At 33.5% G+C, this 22,051-nt stretch overlaps 1 protein-coding gene across 1 annotated transcript; it reads left to right on the forward strand.

The window, feature by feature from the left end:
• Window positions 1–96: 96 nt before the first annotated feature.
• LOC125649862 (3'(2'),5'-bisphosphate nucleotidase 1-like) lies at window positions 97–20,956 on the forward strand. The gene is made up of 7 exons (XM_048877693.2): window positions 97–256; window positions 5,992–6,093; window positions 9,618–9,728; window positions 12,780–12,828; window positions 16,305–16,445; window positions 17,663–17,808; window positions 17,969–20,956. The coding sequence occupies exons 1-7, from the start codon at window positions 137–139 to the stop codon at window positions 18,482–18,484; spliced, it is 1,185 nt and encodes a 394-aa protein (XP_048733650.2). The 5' UTR covers window positions 97–136; the 3' UTR covers window positions 18,485–20,956.
• The last annotated feature ends 1,095 nt before the right edge of the window (window positions 20,957–22,051 follow it).

A 22,051-nucleotide genomic window follows, 5' to 3' on the forward strand; every position in this document is an offset into this window, starting at 1 on the left:
ATAAATTCGAGTGTGAGTAAATATAAAGACTATTTGCATATTCTAGCTCCGTGCTTTTAAGTTTTCTTCATCTATACAAAAAAAAGTTCTCGCTCGTAGTTTTACGATATTTATTTAGTTGTTTACACTAACAAATATGGCTGCCAATCCTTCACTGGTAATGCGGATTGTGTCCGCCTCTGTAGCAGTTTCAAATCGTGCCAGCAATATTATCAGAAATGTATTAACGAAAGGAGATCTTGGAATCATTGAAAAGGTATGTTTTCTCTTGTGTATTGTGCGTTAAGGGGAAATTTGTGTGAATGATTTTTGGTGTGTTTAGACATGTTTTCGTACTTTATCATTTATTTTGAAATTCAAAAAAAAAGTTTATTTCATTTAATTTTGTTGTTCTATTTATTGAATATATGACTTTTTCACAATTTCAGATTGATTGTATTTCACAAAACTCTCAGATTAGGGCCTATTTGATTAACACGTTTTTAAAAACTGCAAGGCTCTTGAAAATAAGTCAAATGATGCTAATGAACATTTATTTATCACTTTTTACACATACCTATTTATTCTACGGTTAATGCATTCTTTTACAAAAGGTGGTAAAATAATGAATGTTGGCAGAGTGAGTTTAATCACATTACCAGTTTTTATTACCAAATGAACTTGAGTTCAAAGTCTAACATTCTGATTGATTCATTTTAGAGTCTAATATATTTCATCAATGAAAAGACTAAAAAATAGTTTGGAAATAGACTGAAAAACCAAAGTAGATTAATCAAAATAACCAGAGAAGCATATATATATATATATATATATATATATATATAAGATAAGATAAAGTACACAAATTAACGAATGATTGTTTTTAACTGAAAATATGGTCAGGGATATTTGGAGCCATGGAGAGTGTGTAGACTTTGCCCATACTGCCCAATCCATTTCTTTTGATTTTTTTTTTTAATTATTATGTCAAGAACGTTTCCTTGCATAAATAGCTAAGAATTTTGACCTTCCAAACTTTCACTATGAATTTAAACATTTAGGGACTCGTGTTACAGCTAGACTGAGCAGGAAAATCTTTGGATTTCATTTCCCTGTTTCAGAGATTATTTGTTGAAAAAATAATCACTTAACTTTCAAAAGAAAAATATTATTAGTCGATAAATTTTCAATTAAAATAGATTCTTGGAACATCACTTCTGGAAATGAAATGCAAATAATCTAAATTAAACTGATTAATATACAATTAGAATGAGATTCATTCAAAATCACTGACTGAATATCGTGTATTTAAAGAATTTTTTCAGGACATTGCGTGAAATATCAATTTTTTTTTTATACTTTATCAAATAAAGAAAAATTATGTGGATTCATTATTGTCAATTGCGAATATTTGTCAGTTGTTTCCCCTATTTCAAACATAGGTGGCACAAGACTCGTTTACGTCCTTGTTGACTTCCGGTGTACATAAGATTTATAAGAGAGTTTAAGGTTTTTGTTGTGCAAACAGGGAGCGGGGGTAGAATTCCCGAGATATGAAGCTTTTAAAAAAATCAATTGGTTCATTGTCATCAAATGTGACAGCGACAACGATCGTTTTATGTTCCACTCAGCGTCGTGCGCTATAAACTTCAGTCTTCAGTTCACTGTCCGACTTCACAGATATCAGATGACGACTTTGTTGCAGATAGTATTTACGGGGGATTAAACATTTGCTCTGTAGATCCTAATATTCTGCATGAATGTTTTATACTGAAATTTTATTTATCCTTAGTGATGCAGTCATTAATGATCTTATAATTCTATGACTCCCCCCCCCCCCCCCCCCCCCCCCCCCCCTCCTCCTCTTTCTAGACTAAATCTATAATCGAACAGGGGAAATTTGAGTCCTCAATATATAAACCAAGTATGGTACAAAAATACATTTCAGATGTCATTTAAAAATTAATTTTAGAGTTAACCAAGGTCGTCAAAATATGAATGAACGCGATTGCTAATAGCACCCCTCCCCCCTCCGCCGTCACTCGGTACGACGACACGACTGTAATGGAGGGGTGGCTATAATCAGACTGTAACTGTAAGGCAGTGAATATTCTTAGGTCTTGTTTTCGTTTTTGATGACTGGATTGTAAATTAATTTCAACACTTTACTTTCATTGTTGATTTTGTTATAATTCAAAAAGTGTTGTAAAATATTGTTTGAATTTCAGGGAAAACGAGTCTGGATTCTTCAATAGTCAATACGTATGAAATTAATCAAAATATGAGATGAAATTGTCAAACTTTCATAACTTATCAAAGTTTGCATTATCATAGTTATGTTGTTATGTCATGTTTATCAACTGACCCACGGAAGTACAGTCCAATACGTCAAAGAAACGAATACCAGTCCTAGCCTATTTTAACTGTTGACGCAAACCAGAAGTAAATTACAAATTTCACTATCATATATACAATGTTGTGTTTATAATAAAAGCCACACATAGGCCTATTGTTCATTGTGGTTTTTATTTTAAAAAATCATTGCATTACGTTTTTCAATATTCACTTGTAACTTCGATTTCAATCTGAAGTATGAGCATTCAAATTGACCTTCAAATTGAAAAGTGTACTACATTTGTTAAGTGATGTATTTTAGTATTAAATCATTCATATCATGAACTGTCATGGTACATATAAACATGATAAATCTTATACATGAAAGTAAACACGGGTCAAATTATGTAGGCCTACATCAGTTTCCTGCAACACCATGGACAAACGTCATTTTTATTGGATACAACCATTCAGTGTATAACTAGTCGTGCTTTTCACGCAGAGTACAACCAACTCATAGTATATCAATCATAGTATATGGATGGAGACGTGAATTTAGAAGTTGAAAGAAAGCTTGAACTTCCGTCTTAAACTTGCAATCCAATTGTAATATTGAATTAAAATGTAGAAACTCGAAATTTTGAATCATTATTGTACAGCTAGCATATGGGGTAGTAAAATTTATCTGACCTGCCAATTATTATGCTCTCGCTTGCCCTATGGACTAATAAAAAAGTTAATCGCAAACTGATTACCTATCGTGACGTCATCATGTAAGTGATATAAGTTAAAACACGCAAATAAACTGTTTAATGTGGTATGATATATCATGTACTCTGTATACATGTGCCTTCTCTATCGTGAATTTTATTTCATAAACAGAAGTTATACATATACATTCACTATTACTACACATTTTAACAGCTTAATAATAGAATTTCAGATATATGGATATATTTATAATTGATATTCTTAATCCTCGATCGAGAGAGAGAGGGGGGGGGGGGGGGGGCGCATCTTATTGTTTTAAACATATGCAATTCAACAACTTATAAAGAATTATGATGTATTGTATATTCAACCTAAACTACTGTTTAAGTATGTAAACTTCACCACGAAGTAGTTTATAATGAAAAACGTTCAATGTGTATTGAATGTCTTTATTTAATCGATGTGACAGAGAAAATTCGGTTACAGCTGAAACTCTCAACGTGCTTTCCTTCCCGCCCAGAGAGTCTTGCAATGCGTTTTCTAAGTTCGTCTCTAAGCGCAGTGAGGTCCTACGAACCGTAATACGCCATCGTTACTAAATATTCAACAACTTTCTAATCTAAAAATGTCCTCCCAACGCTCTCTTAAACTTGAGGTTAGAAACGCCTTGGACATTAACGGATCGTGTGCCACCTGTAATCAAGGGCGAGTAATTTGAAGATTTATTTGCCATTGAAGATCATCTATTTCATGTATTAACCAAGCTGAGAAAATTTTTACTTAACATTTTTGAAATAAGAAATAATGCTCGTTTAACATGTTTAAGTTGAATAAATTTTGTGTGTATGATTACATGATTTTAGTACACATATAAGAATGTGATACATTTCATTGCCACCTTTTTTTTAAAAAACAAAATGAGTATAATTCCCAACTGCTACAAGCTTTTGTATGAAAGGTTTATCTGTTGGGGTTTTTTTTCATGTCATATGGATTCTTTCTATTTGAATTTTGCTGTCTTTTCTCTTCTGCTTTATATGCCCCCAAGGTCCCAGAATCGCTTTACTAAATCTTATCTCACAATACATGTACATGTACTTCAGAGATCATATTAATTAAGTCTTCATCTGTTCCAGATAATATGAAAGACATGTATCATCAAATTTGTAATTATATTTTACATTAGTTAATTAATGCAATAATGCTGCCAATAAGGGTCTTTTTTTTATGATTCCAAGTTTAAAGATATTTCATTCAAACTGGTATTAATGAATTATTATTATTATTATTGATATCATGTGTTATAATGCTAATATGTATTGTTAATTTCATCATCTATTTCTACATCACTTATACTGTACATTGAGAGACATTTTAAACACAGTTTCCAAATTCATACTGATACTTTCTTGGCGTACACTAGTGGACCAATTTAATACATTGTTTTTTTAAATTAGATATAGTAGTAAACTTGTTTGAATGTATTGATTGCCATACTTAAAATGCCTGATTAGTTGCAATGTACATCACATATGTTAATGATAAATCTATAATGAAGTATTGCAATTGAACATTTTGAATATTACTAGAAAAGGGACTGTGATAAAATATCAGCTCGGCTTTGGTAAATGAAAATAATTAAATACATGTTACATGTTATTCCTTAATTAGTAATTATAACTCGTGAAACTTTATCTAAGTAATGTAAAGATCTTTATGATATTTTAAAATACATGGTGGGAAATTCAGCCAGCTAGGCTATGTCTTTAATTTGATATACTTCATTAGATTTTATAAGTTTACTGTAACATTATACTTTTGTACATGCATGGTACAGCAGCCTGTATTTATCTGAGTACATACTGCACACTCTACCTGAAGAGGTCATGTCCATTTTCAAATCTGAAATTGTAAGGGCTTCCTCTGTAGGCAGCAATTTTTAATACTTTCAGAATTTTATTCCTAAATGAATTACGAAACAGGACATCAAGTTCAAAATCTGGAATGAAATGTAATTAAATTGCATCAGTCACCTACTTATTTTTGTCTTGCACTCTCGGAGTTGTGAACAAACAACAAATTTGATAACGTTATCTTAAACTAGAACAAAAACAGGGACAAGCATTGAAATTAATGTTATTTTGAATCAAGAGGTGAAAAAATAGGATGTTCTAATGATAAACATCAAGACAGATGAAGATTTGTCATCCTGAAATATTACCTTTCATGGTGGGACATTTTTATCATGTCAGAGTTGAGAAGTTAGACCGTAACAGCACAATGACTCAAAATATCATTAAAGACTTATGAAACAAATTTTTTATGTAAATTTTTAAGAACATAGCTTTGGAAATAATACCTTTACTTCAATACTGAATTTAATTTACAAAATTACACTGTCAAATTGTATTTTTATACATGAGAATGGCATGATCAAAAGAGAGAGAGAGAGAGAAAAGTATTGAAGATCAATTAATACTACAAAAGCCCAATATCAAGAAAAAATGTCAGAATTCCACAGGAATTTCATTAGCATAAATTTTGTCCACTGAGCTTTCAGATTTAATGTTGATTATATGTATGTGTGTGACTGTGTATGTATGTATATATATTTGTAGAAATAACAAGTTTTTATACCAGGTACATATATTAAATTGATTTAGTATTGATTTGAAGGTATAAACACAGATCAAACAATAATAGGATATTTGTGTTATAAAGTTGTGGTATTGGAAATGAAAAATGTTGCCTCATGCAGCAAAAATTTGCAATTTTAGTGCTTAAATTACTTTTGCATCAATGGCTTACATTTGTGTCAAAAATAGTGTGATGATGTATTCTTCATCCCTGCATGAAAAAAAACTCCTCAATTTTAATTTATTTGTTTGGTATAGTTAATGAAAAGATTGATATTTGATTTGACGTAGATTTACTATAGGTATGATAATGGTGTGTTGTACATTCTAGGGGAAGAATGACCTTCAGACAGAGGCTGACCGTTCTGCCCAGAGATGTATTGTGGCTTCTTTACACAAACAGTTCCCTAATGTGGCCATTTTCGGTGAAGAGGTATTCTATCATATTACAAATCATTTATGTAGTGTGTAGCACTTTCAAAACTATAAAAAGCAAATGGGTCCGTAACTTTGAATTCTTTTGGAATGTGCGTACTGTAAGTGAAATATTTCAGTTGTCAGTGTTGTGTGATGTATTTTCCATCACAACATACTTGAGTCTTAACCCAGCCACCCACCCCCAGCCCAAACCAGGTGTTGTCTCATCATATTGCTATCACACTTTTAGTTTCCTGTGGCACTTGCCTCTGGAAATGTGTAATATTCAGTGATTTTGCTTTGTTAGGATGAGATTGCAAGGAGAACAATAAACTATGTAAACAAACCACACAGTGGCACTCTGTCCTTTTCTGTCCCCCACTGGACCCCGTCAAAGATACTGGAACGGTTGGATTATCATCAGACTGAGACTTTGGTATGTCTGTCACATACAGTGGTTTCAGTAAAGTTTCATTGGCATCAAATTTGATCATTTTGCCAACATATTCAATTTGTTGGTATCAAACAGTCACCCTTCATTCTTTCCTCTTAAACTGAATACTCCTTTGATTTCAGGAACTTGTTCAGCAACTTTGAATGAGAACATATAAAAATTGGTGTTCATCAAATAATGATGAAATTAGTCAGTCTGTGAATGACAAATCTTGTATTGTTTAATTACCCTCTCTTCCCTGACAGATGTGCAGTGTCTTAAGATATTGTATGGTACCTTGATAGAATGAACCAATGTTTATGAATCACCACAACCTTTTTCAACTGCTTCACAGAATTTCATTGTTTCTTGCACTGCATCATATGTACTACAAAAACCTTAAGTTTAATTCATCGTTAATTTGGACAGAAAGTACATTTTGCATTCTTTATGTACATTGTAGCCCAAAATTGGGGAAAATATAGTTTTGATTTGTATTACTGATGTCTATCATATACATAGCTAATTCACTACCAATTCATTAGTACGTAACAGGGTACTATATACTGGGGGAAATTTTCGCCCCAAGTTATTTTCACCCATACTGTCAGTCATCGCATCTGTTCAGTCTAGTCAGACACAGGATTTTTTTGCTGTCAACAATTTTTTGTACATATATATATTATATATATATAATCAAAATATACAATATAGGTAGACATAATTTACAATATACAAAAATATTACGCTTTCCACTGTCTTTGAAACAACCACCATGACACGTCATCAGGTACATGTAGAAGTGCAATCGGATCATGCGCTCGTCCTTTTCCGTAACCGGTAAGAAGACTCGGACGTGGATCGGCGCAAGAATTACATCAAATCGATGCATTTCTTCGCCAGAAGCGCACCCGTGGATGAGTGTTAAAAGGCCAGAACCGAATCCCTGAATAATATGTTATTTATATTTTCACCACAGATTCAGTTTTGGTATCATTAACGTCTTATTCACTCTAATACATAACATGTAAGTGGAAATTGATAGTGGTACAATACCTTAGATGTGTATAATATCTTAGATGCATTTGAAAGTTCACGTTTCATAGTGTAACGTACGACTGTGACGTCAAAGTTACGTTTACGTATACGTAGCAACCAACTCTGATGGCGTCGATCCACATACGAGGTTCATTTGCGGTTACGGAAATAGTCGAGTAGTTACGATTGGTAGAAGTGGTGCCCATGCTCATGCTGTCCAAGTGCTGACAGACGTCCACCAACAACTGGGTCCTTATTGGTCCTAATCCATGACATGAATCAGTGTAAACACTGAATCAGGAATATGTCAGAAACCCTTAGAATTGAATTTCAATGACGTATTTTGAGTTACAGGGTTCGTATAGAATAACTTGTCAACATTGACAAAGATAGCAATTTAATTGCACACCATATACAGGGTTCGAAATTAACGTTTTCAAGCACTAGTCCGTACGGACTAGTCACTATTGATGTTCACTAGTCCGCAAAGCATTTCACTAGTCCGTCCAGTATATCATAAAATGATCTTCATTTTAATCAAACCAAACACATCACAGTTGCAAACAATTCAATTTCTGACACCTACAGAAGAAAAAGAGACCACCATATTTTATTTCGCATTTAAAATCTTCAGAATCATGCAATATTAACCTCCGAGTTAATCCTTTTATAAATGTCCATAAGTGCGTTCGAGATCGATGTTCCTGTTGTTTTGGTGCTCAGATTTTAGAGTCAGGAGTTCGAAATTTTATCAATAAAGTCAATAAAATTCACTCGATTGACCAAGTCATGAGCTATAGTGTTATGAACTACTGTGTTAGAGTCGCGAATGACGAGAACATGTGCGCACAAACGTGCATGTTCTCAGACCACACTACTTGCAATTCTTACACCTAGAACACGTTCTCGTGATGTGTACTCGACGTTCGGAATTGGCAGGAATTTGACAATTTGTGCATGTTCGAAGAACGGCGGTCTCAAACGCATTCCATGTGTTTGAAAGATCAGGATGTCATAGTCATGCAAACACTTGACCATGCAGGTAATCAACCATAAGTTCAAACATCTAAGAGACTCAGACAAATCTTCCTAAAAATCTTTACCAATTGAAGATTGATTTCCGGATTTTCACTAGTCCGTACGGACTAGTGCTATAGAGAGTTCACTAGTCCGACATGTTTTTTACTAGTCTCGGACTTACGGACATGAGTTAATTTCGAACCCTGATATATAATGAAAATAACTAACCACACATCATGAAATAAATGAACAACGTTAAGAATGTCACAATTTTTGCAAAATACTTTTGATATCTATACCAATTAATAGTACTGAATGCATAAACAGCCAATAAGACACACTGTGCCTATATAACCCAGCGTCTATACAAATGTAGCACAAAAATGAATATTGCGTGCACGAATAACACTCAGCACGAATCCGTGTATGTAAGTAGTAACACAAACACATTATTTAACCCATATCCATAATCAGATAAAGAAGTATAAATGTATTATTGTACAGTGTGATACCTAATGGTTACCATGTGAAAAAATATCTACAACACATAATGGCTTGTATGGCACCAGGCCTGGAAAGTATGGTGTGCATAAAAACATGGACACCCACATGACAATAGACATCAAACTGGCCAATGTCTGTGATACTCAAAACATTGAGGCACCAATCAGGTTAAACAATAGCTGAAGTAACATGGGTAAAAATATTTATACCTGTAGTATAAATATAATTATCATTTTGTTGATTGTGACACTACACAATGGAAAATGATTTTGCCCCGATTTGACTTCGCTCAGAGTGCAAGTTATGAATGAATTGATATTGACTCAATGAGCAGAAATAAAACAGTACAGTTTCTACCAGACACAGAAAGCAGATTGGGTTTATTTTCCCCCTTTTCCTCACTTTTGAATATGCACTATGCATTGAATACAATTTGATTTAATATGATTAACAAATTGTGTTATGACATGATTGAACTTATTTTTAGTAAATATGAGATACAATGTACAGTGATTTCAGCATGCTGAATGTACTTATACTTCTAGCAACTTGACCCCCAAGAGAAGATTCCCAAGGATTTCATAGAGCTTGGATTCGATGAAGAAGTGTTGAAACAGTCCTGCCCAGAATACCTCAAAGAAACGAAACCTGAAGATGTAAGAAATTTGAAATGATCTTCTCTGGTAGAATGGAGTTTTTATGCGCTGTGTCTAATGGATGTATTGAGATGTGATATTTTACATTCTATTGACATTCAATAATGTGTCACTGTTTTTGTTTTTATGTGAAACCTAAAGGTCAGTTCAGTACTGAGAGATCACAATCTCTTCATGCATGAGAGCCTTGAAGTTCTGGTAGAGCAGCTATTAGTTGTATCTACTTTTTTGTATCAAAATTCACAGCAGAAACACTATATATGGGCAATATTTTGTCTTTTTACAAATGCCATATATACACATCTGTTATATAAACAAAAGCAACTGAATCAGGTGATACTTTCAGGTTGGTCATTTTTGAAATTTTTAGATACTTGAAAGTATTAAATCAAAAAAGTTTCACCAAAGAAAAAATATTTCCAGTGGAATTGATTTATTTTTATACGCCCTTCTTTAGACATGACATGTTATGGTACAGCGATATCTGTACGTCTGTTCGTCCGTCTGTCTGGCTGTCCGTCCATCCGTCTGTTTGGGGTTTTCTGTTTCTAATTTCATTTGTCTGTCACATATCAAGCTGAAACTTGCTATGTAGCTTCCTTGTTGATCACCCTCATTCATGTTGTAATTCCATTTTGACCTCTCTTGCAGGGGTTTTGCCCCTTTATTTGTTATATGGAGGGTACATAATTTGTCTGGTGAACTCCTCCCACAATTTTCAAGTGAGGACCCTATTGTTTTACAGAGTGTTTGTATGGATATTGAAGATGTGCATGTGGCAAGGATTTTGATGTTCTTCAATTTTTGAGAAAATTACAGGTTGTTGAACTTAGTTCGTTTTGAGGAAATATTACAAAGAGAGTACAAGATTTGTTCAGTGAACTCCTCCCACAGCTTTCAAGTGAGAATCTTCTTATTTTACAGAGTGTTTATATGGGTATTGATAGTGTGTATGTGACAAGGATTTTGATTTTCTTCAATTTATGAGAAAATTACAGGTTATTGAACTGTAGTCAATTTTGAGGAATTATTACATAGAAAGTACTTGATTTGTCTGTTTTTCCTTCCACAGTTTTCAAGTTAGGACCTTCTTATTTTACAGAGTATTTGTTTGGGTACGGAAGATGTGCATGTGGCAAGGATTTTGATTTTCTTCAATTTTTGAGAAAATTACAGGTTCTTGAACTAGCTTGGTCAATTTTGAGGAAATATTGCAAAGAGAGTACATGATTTGTCTTTTATTTTTTTTATTTTTCCTTCCACAGTTTTCAAGTGAGGACCTTCTTATTTTACAGAGTATTTGTATAGGTAACCGTATGGAAGATGTGCATGTGGCAAGGATTTTGATTTTCTTCAAATTTAAGAAAATTACAGGTTGTTGAACTTCCATTTTGAGGAACTATTATATTAAATAAAGGACTTTAGGCGTCAAATAGTTTTCCAGATTTTTTTTGGTATGGTCACAGGTATTGCTCTGAAATTTTGTCACAACCTCCCTCTCGGAGAAATACATAATCAGTTCACATTTCAACTTAATTGGTGCATCATGACCTACTTTAGGGCTAAAAGTAGATCAAATGGTTTTCTGGACTTTTTATCATCATAGATATTACACGGACGTTTTGTCACAACCTCCCTCTCAGAGAAATACATAATCAGTTCACTTGTCAGATGGATTGGTGCACCATGACCCACTTTAAGGCTTTTCTATTCAGAATGTGTGTTGTATCAATTCAGTGCATAATATGCTTCCAGGTTGAATTTCACTGGGTGTATATTGTACTGTTTGCAGTACTTGTTTTTTTTCATTACATCAATCTATTTTATGTGTGTGGTTTTTTTTTACTTGTACCTCTCTGCTGAACTTTGTGCTATGACCGATGATCAATGTTTCTTTTCCCCCTAGGATGCAATTCTTCTACATGGATTCCAGAAACACATAAGATATCTTCAACTGTTTAACTTTTGCTATAAGAAACACAGCCACATGCTACACCTGGGCTTTCAATACTAAAGAGGGTTAAATAATATAAAATAAAAATGTAACCATAATTTTTTTTATTTTTTCTTTATTTTATTTTTATGGTATTCCTTCTTTCTTTTTGTTCTTCCAGTCTGTCCTTTGTATGACATGATTGAGTATTCTGTTCTGTACTTAAGAGGGCTCACTACACCTTGAAAGACTTTCTTGAATCAGTGCAAAATAATTTAATTATGAAAAATATGATGATATATAATACATACATATGTCAAAAAGGCAAAAAAATACCAGGTATGCAATTTTTTATTTTAAAATACACGATTTAAAAAATTTTATTTCAGTACATATGAATTAAAGACTCTGGCAGGTTTGAACTCAGTATCTACGGTTCACCAGCCCGATGCTTTAACCATTGAGCTACGATGATAGTCAAACAACTTGGTCAATACAAATAATTGACGAAACAATTTAAGGAGGTGTACTACATCGTCATAATGGCTGACTTCCTTTTAAAACATGGATAAAAACATAAATATCAGCAATATTTGTCTATTCATTTCAAATATCATTGCCTTGCTGAGTAGCTCAGTAGGTTAGCACATCGACTGCTGAACTGTAGATCGCGGGTTCAAATCCAGCAGGGGTTTTAAATTCTTATTCAGATTATAGTATGTATTAACTAAAACTGCATTTTCTGACGAAATAAAGTGAATTTGAACGGTTTCAATTTCAAAATATTGACATGTACATATCCTCCACTTTTCATCCACATCAGATTTCTCTGGTGTAGCGTACCTCCTTAACTCTCCATGTTGTGATGTATCTTAAAGAGTATAAGACAGGGTGTTGTGAGCTACCTTAAATGTATTATTCATAACTATGCATTTCTTGTACATTTGAAAGTAATTGCATCATCCTCACACTAGGGAAATAAAGTATGAATGAATGCTGTTTTTACTATTAGGTTGGGGGTTCTCTTATTGTGCTAATTGGAAGTCTTTAGTCAAATTAGTCATGCATACATTTAATTGTGATTGATGTGAAGCCATTTGTCGTTTTATTTGATGCAGGTTGTGATATGGGTGGATCCATTGGATGGCACTGCTGAATTCACACAAGGTACATGTGTACAAAATCATAGCAATCCTTCTGTATATCAGCTGATACAGAGACATGTGTACAAAATCATAGCAATCCTTGTGTATATCAGCTGATACAGAGACATGTGTACAAAATCATAGCAGTCCTTCTGTATATCAGCTGATACAGAGACATGTGTACAAAATCATAGCAGTCCTTCTGTATATCAGCTGATACAGAGACATGTGTACAAAATCATAGCAGTCCTTCTGTATATCAGCTGATACAGAGACATGTGTACAAAATCATAGCAATCCTTGTGTATATCAGCTGATACAGAGACATGTGTACAAAATCATAGCAGTCCTTCTGTATATCAGCTGATACAGAGACATGTGTACAAAATCATAGCAGTCCTTCTGTATATCAGCTGATACAGAGACATGTGTACAAAATCATAGCAGTCCTTCTGTATATCAGCTGATACAGAGACATGTGTACAAAATCATAGCAATCCTTCCGTATATCAGCTGATACAGAGACATGTGTACAAAATCATAGCAGTCCTTCTGTATATCAGCTGATACAGAGATGTGTACAAAATCATAGCAGTCCTTCTGTATATCAGCTGATACAGAGACATGTGTACAAAATCATAGCAATCTTTCTGTATATCAGCTGATACAGAGACATGTGTACAAAATCATAGCAGTCCTTCTGTATATCAGCTGATACAGAGACATGTGTACAAAATCATAGCAATCCTTCTGTATATCAGCTGATTCAGAGACATGTGTACAAAATCATAGCAATCCTTCTGTATATCAGCTGATACAGAGACATGTGTTCACAACTAAATCAGCTGATACAGACACATGTGTACCAAATCATATATTCAGTGGATGAAACGTCACAATATCACAAATTACATCACAAATTACGTTGTATGAGCATCTTCACAGCGACTGCCACGTAACTAATCTATTCATTCGCCATCTTCAATTTGCACGATTTGTAGCTTCCAATATCATTCGTAAGTTTCCTTCCGGTTGGCGAGTAAAAAGTTTTACTTATATGTATAACTAAGGTTTTATTGTGCATGTTTACAAATATGTAAACAATTTCGTATGTTTATAAGTATGAAAACCACATATGCATACATACAAACATACACACATATAGTATACTGTTATATAACAAAATTTAATAACATGTTATGGCAAAAAAGGTTGTTATTTTTCCGGAAAAACAAACCAACAACACAACAATATAATAATGTACATAAAGAACCTAAAACTGCCATATGCGGGGTTAACAATTCAAAAGTTCATATCACAACCCCCATGGCAGCACTATATATGTTTGTGTTTTCTATATGTAGATATTTATATGTATAAATTTATATATATGTATATGTATGCCTATGCCTATATACATCTAACCCAGGGGGCCCCTGGCACCCTAGGTAAAGATTATAAGGGGGTCTCTGCGGATACTTTACCCCGAAATAGTAATGTATTTTGGAATTAAAGACTGATATGAAAAAAAAAAAAAAGAAAAAAAAAAGTATGGAAACCACAAATCATCATTATTCTAATGTTAAATTTTATATGTTTATTAATATAGAAACAACTACATGTATTATACTTATATAAACAACTAAGCCTACAATTCGGGTTTTCTATCATGTATAACTATGTTTATCAGTATGTAAACATTTACATATAAGTATGGTAGCATATTAATTTATAAATATAAACTTTGCGTTTTTATCATTTTCATTTATATAAACATGTAGTTAAAGTATAGATGCAGCTATACATCAAATCCAGGTATATTATAAGTACATGTATATGCAAATATACATAAAATTCAGGTATGGTATTATACGTGTGTATTTTGTAAACTTCTCCTTTTATGACAACCATTTAGATGCAATGTCGCAGTTTGTATGTATGCAGGCCTACTGCATACTATTATATGTAATATATGTAAGCTTGTTGGATGTATGCAATTTGTGATTTTGCATCTATTCTGTATTTTCATTATTTAATTAAATCTATATTTTATGTAATTAAGTATACCACTTCTTATGGTTGATATTTTATCTGTCATACAATTTTAACATTAGTACTAACTCACCACTTATTACATTATGCATCTTCAGTTTTATACACATAATACATACTATCGAATAAGAATTATGGAGCCATGTAGTGCTACGAGCTGGATCTAGCTAAAGAAACATGGTACAGGGTCTGAGGTATAGCACCTGATGACGATCTCAAAATTCTTGCCTGATGACGATCTCAAAATTGTTGTCTGGCATAATTTATGATTAATAACTAGTGGCACTCTATTATCAAAATTTTCTTTGGCGACCCTACCCTAATTCTTTTCTGTATATATTTTAGTTATTTCACATATATATACATACCTACATCCCTATTACTATTAACCTGTTACTAATATTACTAATTATTACCTTCTATTAAAGTCCAAATAAATAAAAAATATTTTAAATATTTAATTTTAATTTACTTATTAAAAAAAATTTTTAATTTACTTATTTAATAAATTAATAAATTAAATAAAAATCATTATTAAAATTATTAGATGAATAAAAAATATAATTTATTTTATTAATTTTTTACTTTTTATTTAGTTTTAATAAATATAAGTTACTTCTTTATTTCATTATGATTTATGACATATGACCACATGTATGTGTCCGGCCATCAAAAGACAGTACCACAGTCATCAGATGTGTTGGTGCACGATGGTCCTTATTTATTTATATGTATTTATTTTTAAACCATGGGACAACCCATACGTCCCATATGGAGCATATGTATGTTACTATAACACACTTCAACTTCACTATATTGGTGCATTTGGGAGGTGTTGGAGGGTGGGGCTGGATCGCAATGAGATGGATAGTATTATGGCAGATAATACAGTCACCAATTGGTTAACGATATATAGTTAACCAATCCTATGAATATCAAACAAACAACTAAATCAGCTGATACAGAGATATGTATACAAAATCTTAGCAGTCCTTCTGAAAATCAGCTGATACAGAGACATGTGTACAAAATCACAGCAATAACGTTTTATGTAAATCAGTTGATACAGAAAGGTGTACACAGCAGTTTTATGTAAATCAGCTAATACAGTTTTTTGTAAATTAGTTGACACAGAGACATGTGTACATAGAGCTAGCTCTCTCTCTCTCTCTCTCTCTCTCTCTCTCTCTCTCTCTCCATGGACATTACTTAATTAGGTTTATTATTGGCATACATGTTCTTATGATGCAAATAATGTTAAAAAAACCTCAGAGTTATGAGTCATAATTACATGCATCATGAACTGGTACATATGTACTGTGTATTTCATTTCTCCATTATCTACATAGACTGGTACATTATCATATATATATCAATCAAGAAAATTTATTGCAAAGTGGACTGTAATCATTTATCCTGTTAATATTTTCTCAATTCTAATGACAGGCTTCCTGGACCATGTGACAGTGTTGATTGGCATTAGTGTTAAGGGGAATGCTGTAGCGGGAGTCATTCATCAGCCATGGTTTAATTATGAGAAGCCTGGATTCCCATTAGGAAGATGTATCTGGGGAGTTATTGGCCTTGGTAGGTACTCTAGTGTAACACCATCATTATTTCCATTTGTCCACAGCAGATGTACATGTATACTCCATATCAAAGGCCTGTGTGGACCCGGGTTAGAATAGGTCCCCCGTACCCCTTGCTTGTCGTAAAAGGCGACTAAATGGGGCGGTCCTTCAGATGAGACCGCAAAAACCGAGGTCCTGTGTCACAGCAGGTGTGGCACGATAAAGATCCCTCCCTGCTCAAAGGCCGTAAGCACCAAGCATAGGCCTAAATTTTGCAGCCCTTCACCGTAAATCGTGACGTCTCCATATGAGTGAAATATTCTCAAGAGGGACGTTAAACAATATACAATCAATCAATCAAGCCATATCAAAGTAATTGCCGGCTCTGTGTAAGTTATGCATATACACAAAGACAGCATTCATAAGATCATTTTGTATCACACCATCTGGGCGTAAATAAGAACTTTGTGATGTGACTATAAGCTTGTCAGATACTTGCATTACAAGTAGGTGAGTTGCAATGCAGTTGAATTATTCTGAATAAAAAGTAGGCAATAACCCAGCAACAATTTATTTTCCGAAGGGTTATGTAGAGCACACTTTACATTCAGTTTGAATCCAAACTTGGATATACATGTTTGACAACAAGTAACATTTATAAGGAAGATCTCTATTGTGTTTAGGATCTCTTCATCCATGGTCAAGGTCATTGTTACTAGTCTATCAGTAAAATTAGGTTCTTTTATATGCTTACTTACTATGCTACACAAGTGTCAGAGAGGATCAAGGTCATTCAAGGATCTATTAAACTAAATCAGCTTGCTGTTACTTATATACTGAAACATAGACTGAAAGTAAGAAATAATGATTTAGGAATGATTGACACCAGATAAGGTTTATTTTCTTCAGCATTATACTTGCTAGGGAGAGAGGGTAGGTGGGAAGAGGAAGATGATTGTTATTTTATTGGTCAAAAGGTTATATGTCAAGGTCAAATGAATTCCATAATAAAATGTACTGCTTTAAGTTTGCTCTGGGTAAGTTTTGATTTGATCTGAAATCTAGAATGAGTTCATGATCTTGCACGTTTCTGTTGGTTATATGAAAATTCAAGAGATGTACATTAAATGTTCAAGCTAATTTTCAGTGCAAAGAGCTTTCATAGTTTAATATCGGAAAGAATGTTTGAAGTAATCAATGTAAATTATCTACTTATGGTATCCATAACTACAGGTTCATTTGGCTTTGAGAGGGAGACTCCACCAGCAAACAAGATCATAGTTACAACCAGCAGATCTCACTCAGACAGAATGGTGACAGAGGCAGTGGAGGCATGCAATCCTGATGAAGTGGTCAGGGTAGGAGGGGCAGGTCATAAGGTTAGTACATTTCAATATAATTATTTTTTTTTATATAATGATATTACTGTCAGACATGATTGGGCCTGAAACATTCCAAATCCTGCACCAAATGAGTGAATTTAAAGTGTGTATATAGTTTATCATCAACTAAGTTTGCAAATTACTTTCAACATTTCAGGTACTTATACTAATTGAAGGAAAGGTACATGCTTACGTATTTGCTAGCAAAGGATGTAAGAAATGGGACACTTGTGCCCCAGAAGCTATTCTACATTCCGTGGGAGGCACCCTAACAGACTTTCATGGTATCAGAATGAATTACGGTGCAGAGGTCCAAAGGAAAAACACAGGAGGGGTCCTTGCCACAGTCTCCAACCATCAACATTTCTTGGGCTGCATTCCTGAGCACATCCGAGACTGCATGGACAGAAGTAGTGAGGCACCACCCTTGGATTTCATGGGAGTTACCATATGTGGAGGAGCAGACTTGGAGGGGGCCAAAAAAGATGATACCCCAACTCTAGACAAGAGTCCCACCCCAAATGAAGATACAGATGGGAAAGATGCTAAACAAGATAATGCCCCAGTTCCTGACAAGATCCACACCCCCAATGGTGCCCCAGGCTCCACCCCCTCCAGTGACGACAATCCCAGTGACTCTGTACCAAACAACAATGCCACTACCAAATTGTAGTCAATGACTACTACACATAGTGTTTCTCGTTTAGATATATATGCAATCTCAGCAAATTATAATTAAGTTCCTTCAATACGAGTTTCATGGTTATTCAAATTCTATTGCATGTAATTTGTTTCATATATTAATTGAATGTGTGGGTGCAATGTGATACTTGGTACATAGATATAGCTATATACACATCAGATGAGTATAGGTGTAATTTAATATTGTTTTCATTTATTTCATCAGTGGAGTAGATGTTGTGCTCTTATTTTTCTCATTATTATGTGTGTAATCAGTGTACATAGTATTGAACTTATACTGTACTTGTCAATGTTTACAACGTGTGTGTTATCTCATTCATGTTCACAAAGCTAGTAATACTATAGATTCAGGGAAATTTGCAAGGCTTTTATTCTCATGTAAGTTTATTCAAGATTACAATTTCACGTAAATATAGTTTTCTCCAAAGTTTCTAATGCTCACAGGTATTGAGACGTTAACTTACACTTGTCAAAGTTTTTTCTTGCTTATAAATTCATAATGCCAATCTTGTGAAGATAAAAATAAATAATTTCTTAATGTAGTACCAATAGTGTATAATGCACATTATGTAATATGCTTTTTCTTGAAAATTTACTTTCATTGTCCTTGAAAAAAGAGGTTTCCATAGTGAAGGATCACAGTAAATAAATTTAGTTATCATTTTTTGTTTATTATAGAGAAGACTAAACACATGTTAGCCAGATTATCACACTCTAATGGCTTTACAAGGGCTGTTCCAGTTAAACATATTGAGGGAGGCTTTGATATACGGGTAGCCTACCATATACAGTTTCCCATCCACCGACACATTAGTTATCCATACAATATTTCTCCAGGACCCAAAATATTTATTGCACATTTTTGATAAACAGATAGATGAGATATACCATTCATTCTATGAGAGTTTTAATACCCATGTTACTCCAAGTACATCAACTACATGTACTTTGCTTTCACCTTTGGTCTTCATGCACAGTCCTGCATGAATCATGGGGGAGCAACAGCTTGGGTAAAGTGTGCAAATTTTTTTTTACCAAGTCTGGGTTGTCACTTGGCAACTGAGTTTGTCGAATATGGTAGATGTTATTTAAATAATTATTATGGGAAAAGTTGCTGTTACAATCCAAGGAGAGCACCCTGCAATAGAAGCACTTTTAACACAAATGTGCTCTGCCCTTTTATGCAGTTTAGCTTTCTGCAAGTACTTACCCCATCACATATATATATTTAAAGAGTGTCGTCACCCTGCATATTGTGTATGTTTAAGTTGAATACCCTTAAGGGAAGTAGGTAACCTTGATCATTCTGGCAGAACTTATTTTCTTTGTAGATACATAACATTTTCAGTGATTTTTTTTTTGATTTTTTTTTTTTTGCTGCTTTTCCTTAACACTGTGGAGGGATCCAATTTTAAAACACCATTCTGCCATAAAATGTACTCCCATATAGATTTTCATAATATCATTTGATGTGTGCACATGTGTATTTGCCAGTCTGAGTTAATTAGGATCTTGTTGTTTTTTCAATGTATAGATTTTTCAAAATCAAGATTTTTGTAATGGAGCTTTAAATTACTGGTGATCTCAGATGAGATTTTTCTGCATTTAATGACCTGTATGTGTGCTAGTAAAATATGTAAACATACTACGTCATACTGGTCTCTCCAGTATCCTTTTACGTAACGAGTCGTGTAGGCTGTTAAAGTTTCCATTGAGCTACTTAAATCTGGCTGGAAAACCTGCCATTCTCATTGTTGGTGTTTACATTATTCACTGCATAAAAATGGTGCCAAAGCCGAAATCTGACATTTTCAAAACGTGTTTTGGCAAGACTATCAATTTTTTTTACCCATCACCATGTCATTTTGGTTAATGCCAAAAAAGTGACTTTGCTTTTAAAAGCATGGGAAATATTCAGGGCCCTAAACAAATTAAAGTTTTTGACCTACCTTCAGAAAAGCTATGTATACTTGATATAACATGTTTTACAAATTTCTGTTAGGATAATTGTACATAACTTGATTACATCTTCTGCAACATGTAGTACATATACACAGAATATACTAAAGAGCTGTCCGAGTTATGATTTGGTTCATTTTTCATGGATCACTAACTTTATATTTAACACCCAGTAGATCTAGTCATGCTTATATTATCAAACATTGCCAATCAAGCTCTGAGTATGAATATAGTGTTATTACATATATCCAGGGTTATGTTGCAAGTATTTTTTGATTTGTCTTCCTTTAACTGGATTATGCCGACATTTAACACATGTACTACAATGTATAAGCTTTTTTTAAAATATGTACTAAGCAGGATAAGAAATTATTGTTGCTCTTTTTTAAAGTTTAAAGTTTGTGTTATGTTACTTCAGAAAATTATTAGTTGAAACTTATTAAAAATTATATTTTGTCTTTATAATAAATTCTTTAATGGAAAATTCTTTGGTGTCTTTATTTGCAGTCGTTTTAGAAATAGAATACATTTCATTTAAAGTATTCAAATTTGGTGGCATCTAATGATCAGAAACAATGTGAACTCAGGCGTCACCTATTGCAATATGGTCTGCACCCTTCATCCTCCCGTTAACAATTGAACATTTTTAACCTCTTGATAATTACCATTCCAATTCTTTTCAAATTTGGAATGAAGCATCTTTGGGATCAATTCTGCTGAAGAATTAATGCTAATGCACGCAATAATTCAGAATTGAAGATATCATTATTTGAAGAGATCTTAAATTAAATTGTTGCGCACATCAAATGAATTGATGATACATGTATCTGTAAATAGTTGAAGATATTTTCAATTATTTCAGTTAATTGGCACTCCATACATAAAGGAGATGTGTTCACAAGCTACTGTAAACGTATTATATTTGGCGTGTACGATATTTGGCGGAAATCATTTTTTCAACAAGTTAGCGTAGATTTGATTTAGCACATTCCTGAATTACTTTTAAACATCTAGATTTACGGATGGCATTTAGCGATGTACTTGATTTAGCGGAAGCTGCGTTCCGCCAAAGGTGCTAAATAGAATACACAGCCAAATGTAATACATTTACAGTATTTTATTTACATCCTCTACCCCTCTTTATAGATCCACAATAACTTTTGAGGAAAATAATTGGATCCTCCTGTCCTGCCAATATGCAATCTACAAAATGGCAATGAAGCATTGTACGTTTCAAATCTATCGGATAAGGCACATAGGTGGAGAAATGTTCACAATTAAGCTCCACTTCTTTAGATCAACTGACTTTTAGGAAAATGATTGGATCCTCTCAATATGCACATCTACAAAATTTAATGGCAATGAAGCATTGTAAAAAGTTTCAAATCTATCCAATATGCCATATAAGTATTCATTAGCTATTTTACATCCTCCACTCCTCTTAGATCCAAAAACTCTTAGGAAAATAACTGGATCCTCCTGTCTCACCAATATGCACATCTACAAATGGCAATGAAGCATTGTATCAAGTTTCATTTGATAAGCCATATAGGAGAAGCGTTCACGGGACGGATATAAA

Source organism: Ostrea edulis, chromosome 5, assembly GCF_947568905.1.
Source record: "Ostrea edulis chromosome 5, xbOstEdul1.1, whole genome shotgun sequence".
In the NCBI taxonomy this organism is placed as follows: Eukaryota; Metazoa; Mollusca; class Bivalvia; order Ostreida; family Ostreidae; genus Ostrea; species Ostrea edulis.

Coding starts and splice junctions, on each gene's coding strand:
- LOC125649862 (XM_048877693.2), top strand. CDS start 137: ATGGCTGCCAATCCTTCACTGGTAATGCGGATTGTGTCCGCCTCTGTA. Junction 9,729..12,779: donor AAGAAACGAAACCTGAAGAT/GTAAGAAATTTG, acceptor TATTTGATGCAG/GTTGTGATATGGGTGGATCC. Junction 12,829..16,304: donor CACTGCTGAATTCACACAAG/GTACATGTGTAC, acceptor TTCTAATGACAG/GCTTCCTGGACCATGTGACA.